At 40.3% G+C, this 8,173-nt stretch overlaps 1 protein-coding gene across 1 annotated transcript; it reads left to right on the top strand.

Annotated features, from left to right (window-relative positions):
• The first annotated feature begins 1,214 nt into the window (after positions 1–1,214).
• On the top strand, positions 1,215–3,003 carry LOC124778032 (RNA-binding protein 25-like). Its single transcript, XM_047253615.1, has 2 exons — positions 1,215–2,203; positions 2,829–3,003. The coding sequence occupies exons 1-2, from the start codon at positions 1,215–1,217 to the stop codon at positions 3,001–3,003; spliced, it is 1,164 nt and encodes a 387-aa protein (XP_047109571.1).
• The last annotated feature ends 5,170 nt before the right edge of the window (positions 3,004–8,173 follow it).

Here is an 8,173-nt window from a genome sequence, read left to right on the forward strand (position 1 = left end):
TTTTTCAGCATTTTTTAGCGGTGTTGCTGGGCAGTGCCGCGACCAACAATAGCAAACCCGTAAATCGGGAACAGATGCATAAAAATCAATGGTGAATTAAGAAATTGTTCTTCTTTTTCAGTGATCCTGTGGCTGATAAAATTTGAATTAATTATACGTTTGTGCATTCGTAGGCGGATAGCTAATGTTAGTTAACATTGAAATTTAAACAGTTTGGTTCTTTCAAAATATCTTAAATGTGTAATGAAGTAGGTTTGATCAGTGATAAATGTCGGCTTGGCAATAATTAAAACATTTTCTGCTAATAGAGGTAATCTTGTGTTCTATGGCTAGTGCCGGGATAAAATTCAGTAAAAATATTTAACAAAAAAATCCACTGCATCAGGAAAGTGTATGCCAAGGCCGAATGATTTAAAGGACCCAATTCTCAACCTAATATTCTTAACCAGTTCATATGAGTTCACGTAAATATTATTTTTTCTTTAAATGTACGTAATAATTAAGTAAGTAAAAATTTTTTATTACCACACGAAAATAAGAGAGTGGTTCTACAACAAAGTTCGCACGAAAGAAAATTAACTTAAAAACAACAGATAAATTTTATTATTCTTCTTTAACGAAATTTCAAATCAATCCCATTCATTACGACCGATTTCGTTAAATTGGCGCCCAACGTGGGGCTCGAATATGCAGTGGCCACTAAATACCCGTGAGATAACTAGGGAATTAATATAGTCGAACTTTGTTGCAGAACATTTAATAATTTTTCTATGTATTGTATGTATTGCATAACCAATATTGTGTGGTAATACCTGTGTATGATTTTTTGCATGAGAACACTATGTACCCAGAGGCAAGCTGAAGAAGAGAGCTCAATATTTCGAAAAATTAATTACCTACCACAATATCAGGGGGCAGCTGCACCCAAGATAGATCACCAAAAGGTAAAGCTACAGTGTAGTTGTCCTGTGGGTAGTAAAGCAGCCTCAGTGCAGTGTTCTCGGATCATTAGTGGTGTGCTTGTTGTTAGTAAATTGTTTTAAAATAACAGGACATTTAGGTAGTTAGTCATTGTAGTATATAGTAAGTGTGTATTAGTTAATGTCCATTTCTTGTGTGATTATGTCAGTGAAACCTGAGTGTTAGGATATTTAGTTCAGATTTTATTTCTTTTGTTTACTATGGTTAGATTGCGTAGTCAGAAAGATATCAACATGGATAATGAGCAACAGTCAGTAAGTAGTGATACCGAGTTGGAAAGTGGGACACAAAGTAATGTTAGTGACGTAGTTCAGGAAGTACAATGTGAGAATCTGGGGGCAGAAGGACAAGAAATGTTGCCATTGCCACCCAGTGATTCAGTTGATAGCGGAAATACTGTCCCATCCGCAAGCACTGGACACGGACCAGAGAGTGGTGAGGTGTCAGAAGTGCAATCATTAAGACTTATGTTCGAGCGCATGCTCAATTTCCAAGCTGAATTTGTACGTGTGCAAGCAGAGCGTGATAGAGAACGTGATGCTAAACAAGCAGAACGCGATAGAGAACGTGATGCTAAACAAGCAGAACGCGATAGAGAACGTGATGCTGAACAAGCAGAGCGTGACCAGAGATTGGTAGCTGAATTTGCATGTATGCAAGCAGAACGCGATAGAGATCGTGATGCTGAACAAGCAGAGCGTGACCAGAGATTGGTAGCTGAATTTGCCAAACAAGCAGAGCGCGATAGAGAACGTGATGCTAAACAAGCAGAGCGTGACCGACGCCTGCATGAGAGGGACTTGCAGTTGATGCAAACTTTAGAAGTTATGCAAAGTGAGATTGTTAGTTTGAAACAAAAATATGAAACCATACCCAAAACGGTGCAAGAATTAAGCGAAAGAGTAGATAGTGTTCAAGTGGCTAACGCCAATATAGTAGAGGAAATCAGTGTCCTGACTAATAGGGTCGAACAACTAGAAATTGACACAACTCAAGTAATTGAGAACAAAGTGATCGAACAAGTGCACAAAGTAGAAAATGAAGTCATAAAAGAAATAGATCAGAAAGTGCACGCCGCAATTGAGGCCAGAGATGTGGGCTCAAGTGCGGATGTGCAAGATCTAAAAAGGATAGTGCACAAAGACATTCCGCTGTGGCAGCGGAGTGTGGACCGTCGTCTTGCCGAGATGGAGCTTAGCTTGCGGCATGACGAGGCACGGGCGTATGTCACGCCAGCCAGGTCCAACAATGATAGGCATATAAATACTGCAGTAAAAAATTGCGACTGCGAGACAGAACAGGCAACCAATGTAAGCGAAACAAATAAATGTCATTCCAAAGTAGTGATTGAAGAAAGCTTGATTAGGAACCGACAGTTTCAGATCTTTACAACGGAGAAGAAATCTGTTCACCCTGTAGTGTTTATCAAGGGATTTAGAAACATTTTGCCTAGCGTTTGGAGTCATACCCAGAAAATACAGTTCGTTATGTCTTACATACAAGGAGATGCTGCATTATGGGCAACCGAAGCAGCTGACAGTTGTGATACATATGAGCAATTTGAAAAAGCATTCTTGGCCAAATATTGGTCAACATGTATCCAGGAGAGATTACGGAAGGAGGTATATAATCCAGAGCCGTATTCTCCACGACTAGGCAATTTGCGAAAATATTTCGAGAAGTACATTAATAAGACCCGTTACTGGGACGAACAGATTTCATCCCGGGATTTGATCAGGCTTTTGAAATCACACTTGCCGATACATGTAAAGGAAAAACTTATACACGTGCCTGAAAATGATATGGAACATTTCTTGTCTGTTCTGGACTCAATTGACCTGATTCAGGAGGATGTTAAGGCAGCCGCTGAACATGCTAGAAGTAACGGAAACGGTTATAGAAATGGTCGAAATAACACGCCTCCACCAAGTAATGGAAACGGCGGAGGTAATAATAGGAGACAGGAGTATGCACAAAACGGAAATAGAGGTAGAGACCGGAACGGCAATAGTCCGCCGGTAAATAATGACCGGAAAAGGAGGTTCGATGACCGGTATGAGACAGGCCCACCAAGCAATAATAGATGGAAAAATGCCAGGGGGCCGAGCAACACTAATACTTATAATGATGCAAACCGAACTTGGCCGCAGAACCAGAGGCCCAGTCCGGACCGGCAAAACAGTGATAGATATGACAATAACCGACCGCCACCACAAAATGCGCCAATTGCGCAACCGTGGCGGCCGACGCAACACAACGTGCACATAGTGGAGGTCAGTGACACAGAGCAGCCACGCCCATCCACTAGCAATAATTCAACAAACTAGATGCAGCCGAGATACGCTCTCCATCGTCGGCTGAGGTTTGGAGTGAGAGCAGCCCGACACAGAACAAAACACCGAACAAAATCTGTATCCTTAGGTATAATGACGGGGTACAGATGGGAGATGAATTAATAACTGAACCATCCACGTGCATAAAGGAGCACAAAGACAAAGTACAAGCGATAATAGAGATCAAAATTAACAATATTGATGTGCAAGCGGTCGTAGATACAGGTGCTACTGTCAGTGTTATGAGTATGGACTTATTCAAAGTACTGGGGAAGGAAAGGCGTATGCTGACTTTTCCCGTGAATAATTGTAAAGTCACTGGAGCCATAAGTGCACAGCGACAAATAATTAAACTCCAAGTGCGGGTAGAGATGTATGTAGGGGATGAAGCCATAGCGTGCTCATTCCTGGTAGTAAAGGGTTTAAAGGTAGCCTGCATTTTGGGGGTAGATTTTTTAAGAGAAAGGGACGCAATAATCGACCTTTCTCGGGGAAAATTAAGCTTGATGAATGCTGGTAGGAGAATAGAATTGTCCATGCTCAGATCTGAAGAGGTACCTGTACCTAATTGTAACGCTATTAACATAAGGTGTAGGAATCAGTGGATACTACATTTAGACAATCATTGTCTAGGTCAGAATCTCTATTATCCTGACGTACAAGATGATCAATTAAAAGCAAATGTGGACGCACTTGTGAACAAAGTATCACAGTCCCAAAATTTGAACTCTATGCAACAGCAGGATTTGGTACAGTTATTATCTAATTATGCAGATGTATTTTCAGAACGACCAGGAATTGTTAAGGGATATCAGTACAATATCGAGGTAAAGCCTCACAAAACTTACAGTCGAGCCTCATACTCCATTCCTTGGTCCAAGAAGGAAATAGTAGCTAAAGAAATAAGAAAACTGATCGAGTGGGGAATAATAGAACCGTCTTTGTCCCCTTATAGTAGTCCTTTGGTGGCGGTAGCAAAAGCAGACGGACAGGTACGGTTAGTACTAGATGCGAGAGACATAAATGAAATTATTGTACCTGTTAGGACTCATCCGGAAAATCTTGATGAGCAAATTCAAAAACTTCATGGAGTGCAATATTTGACATCTATTGATATGAGAAGTTCTTTCTGGCAAATCCTGCTCACACCCGAGTCGAGGAAATATACTGCATTTATATTTGGGGGAAGGAGCTACCAATTTAGGGTACTACCTTTCGGCCTAAATGTAAGTGCAGGAGTTTTTATAACAGCCCTCGACGCGGTTTTAGGTCCGGATTTGCTGCAAAGGGTAACAGTGTATGTAGACGATCTAGTGATTGCCACTGCCACCTGGGAGGAGCACGTAGAACTACTGAGTAAAGTCTTAGAAAGGTTTAAGCAAGCGGGAGTAACAGCGAATCTTGATAAATCCAAATTTGGACGTAATCAGATTAAATTTCTAGGTCACATAATAACACCACAAGGCATCAAGCCTGACAGCAAAAAACTTGATGTAATTCGTGGGTTTCCTAGCCCGAGAACTAAGAAACAGCTCAAAGCATTTATAGGTCTAGCATCTTTTTTTAGACGGTTTGTTCCAAACCAATTAATGAATAACGAATCTTTATTGAGCCTGTTGCGTAAAGATGCGCACTGGGTGTGGACAGAAGAATGTCAACGCGCATTTGACGCTATCAAAAATGCCTTGGTGAACGCCAACACACTGCGACACCCAGACATGACAAAAGATTTTTGTATAGCGACAGATTCGCGTTCATACGGTCTGGGCGCGTGTTTATTTCAGTGGGACAGGAGCAACGACCCCACAACAATCAATGTAATCGGATTTGCCAGCCGCACACTAAACAGCTGCGAGAGAGCATATTCCGCTACCGAATTAGAGGCTCTTGCAGTGGTTTGGGCGGTAAAGAAATTTAACTATTACATCTATGGTAAAGAAGTCAAAGTATTCAGTGACCACCAGGCTTTGAGCTATTTAATGACTTGCAAATTATACCATACCCGCTTGCTAAGATGGAGGTTAGCATTACAGGAATATAAAATTAAAATCATGTACCTTAAAGGACAAGATAATGTTGTAGCAGACGCCTTGTCGAGGCTTCCACTAGGGCAATCCTCAATGTCAAATATTTTGGGACAATCGGAGGAACATCGAATACTATTAGTACAAGATAAGGTACATAGGAGGGACTTTTTACATATGTGTAAAAATATGTCCATATTGCAGGAAACTGATCCGATTTGGCGAGATATCATTAGTAAAATTAAAGAAGGAACCAATCTTAAAAGTGTTCAGAATTTCAAAATAGTAGATAATATTCTGTATTATAAAACAGGTGTGTCAAATGACCATGGAGTCGTGTATATACCACAACAGGCTATCCCAGCTGTAGTGTGGCACACGCATTTAGCATGGGGTCACGCTGGGATAGGCAAGACAATAAGGATTTTATCCAGATTCTGTTACTTTAAGGGAATAAGCCAGCAGACTCGCACCATTATCAGGACTTGTCCTCTGTGCCAAAAAGCTAAGTTTCAAAATAAGTCCACAAGGTTTGAACTGCATCCTATAGTGCCTCATCGACCACTTCAGTTAGTATCTATAGACATAGCAGGACCCTACCCACGACCCAGGGGTGGATTGAAGTACATTTTAGCGGTGTATGACCTTTTCTCTAAATATTTAAAAATATACTGCCTTAAATCAGCCACTGCTCGTGGAATAGTTAAATGGTTAGGGAAGGAATATTTTACACAAGTGGGTAAGCCTGAAGCGATAATATCGGATAATGCTTCCTATTTTACAGGCCATACCTGGAAAAACTATTTACATGAACAAGATATAAAGCATATACTAATTTCCCGTTTTCACCCACAAGCAAGTTTAGTAGAGAGAACATTTGGAGAGTTAAATAAATTTTTCAGGTTATACATTGCATATAAACACACAAGATGGCCAGATCTGATACCTAAGTTTGTAGAAGTTCACAACGCAACCCCGCATGCTTCTACGGGGTATCCACCAAACGAAATTATAATGAATAATAATAGAGTTTTGAATGAGTGGCTGGCACCTTTGTCTAAGGTCCCAGTCATTCCTGAGCCTAAGGAAGAGAAGATAAGAAAAGCAGGGTGCAACCTTACCAGGTGCGCTCAGAAAAGGAAAGAAAAATATAATCGACATGTGACGAATAACCAAAAATTTAGTGTTGGGGACTTGGTACTCTTACGCAATCATCCTAAGTCCTCGGCATCCTTGAAACAGAATAGCAAGTGGCAATTGGTGTACAATGGGCCTTTTAGAGTAGTAAGTGTGCCACATGAGTGTAGCTATCTCTTAGCAGATCCCCACTCAGGGAGAGTACGGGGACTGTATCCGCGTAAGGATGTAAAAGCATTCCTACAGTAAAAGACTAATAGTCCTATGTGGACACCATTCTTTTGTAAATAATGAACATTAATGATGTGTGATCTTTAGAGATAATGTACTAGTGTAGAAGTGTTTAGTTATAAGAATATGATTGACTTTCTCATGTGTATGGATATTTGTGTTATGTACTCTTTTAATTTGTGTTATCTAGAACATGCTCTAAATGTTTGCACAGATAATCTGATTAGTGCAATTATTTGTAGTGTTAAGCTGTGACAGAGTTCAATCAAAAAGAACATTTTAGTAATGATTAGTTAGTGTACTACATAATTTTCTATGTGCCCAAATTTGAAATATTTCTTGGCACAATCTTCTCTATTATGTGTATGTATGTATATATGTGTAGCTGTCAGATTGACAGATTCGAACCCAGAATAATATCAATAATATGAGGCCCTGAGAACTTTATTATCTAACCAATGTTATTAGAGAAAATAATGCACCCAGTAGTGACCCGAGGGCACCACGGGAGGCAAACTTGTTGCAAATTTATGTAATGCAAAGTTACGCACAAAGAAGCTTCAATTGAAGCATGTGCAGATTCAAACAGTAAAAAAGAGCTAGCCAGATACAGTCCAAGTCAATTTTTGCCTACAGAGACTACACTGTAGTTACGTAGGACGTTGATAGTAAAGTGTGACATGAGTTCAAAGGAGTTATTGAACAATGTGCCTGAATCCGGCTGGAATGCACAAATAAAATCTACTCGAACACGAATATAGATGACTTTTGGGCAAACTAATACCAAATTTTAATATTTTGTTACCATGTACGCAAATATCACACCTTGGTAAAAAGTTACGAATGTGCTATTACAAAAAAAAAAAAAAAAAAAATTGCACAGCGGACATTGTAAATAAAAATAAAGGAACTTAAACAAAAGTGCAGTATTGTGCGGCAGAGACAGACAGTGACTGTTAAACCTGCAGCAATACGTCACGGAATAGTTGTGTATAAGTGATAAAAAACTGTATCATCGCCGTGTGTGCAAGTGGACAAGGAACTAGCACGACACGAACAGTGAACCGATAACGGACGGTGGATCAAGCTAGTGTCAAACTTTAACTCTTTGTGTGTCAAGGGACGCTAGGAAAGCGCATTGACTACGAAGATACATTTTGTCCTAAGGTGAAAACTTGCGTGTGACTAATGACAAGTCATGACATGGTGAAAAATATTGTGTGCCCATAAAACGTGTTACTGTGTCAACGAAATATTGTGCAAACCAGACTAGTGAAGGCCTACTGAGTAATAACTGCCACTAACTGTGTGCGTTCTTTCCCACAGCAGGAAAATTGCCTATAAGGATAGTACACTGTTTCTGAACTTGTTGCATGTTTCCTGGAGCACTGCAAGAAAACGTCGCACGGGCGAGCGGATATCCAACGCGCATCCGGCTACATCAGCTATGCAGCGGCCGCAGCAGCC

Source organism: Schistocerca piceifrons, chromosome 2, assembly GCF_021461385.2.
Source record: "Schistocerca piceifrons isolate TAMUIC-IGC-003096 chromosome 2, iqSchPice1.1, whole genome shotgun sequence".
Taxonomy (NCBI): domain Eukaryota; kingdom Metazoa; phylum Arthropoda; class Insecta; order Orthoptera; family Acrididae; genus Schistocerca; species Schistocerca piceifrons.

What these genes read in the sequence shown, in the direction of transcription:
- LOC124778032 (XM_047253615.1), top strand. Translation starts at nt 1,215, where the DNA reads ATGGATAATGAGCAACAGTCAGTAAGTAGTGATACCGAGTTGGAAAGT. An exon ending in CGGCATGACGAGGCACGGGC is followed by an intron (nt 2,204 to 2,828) that starts GTATGTCACGCC and finishes GACCTGATTCAG; the next exon opens with GAGGATGTTAAGGCAGCCGC.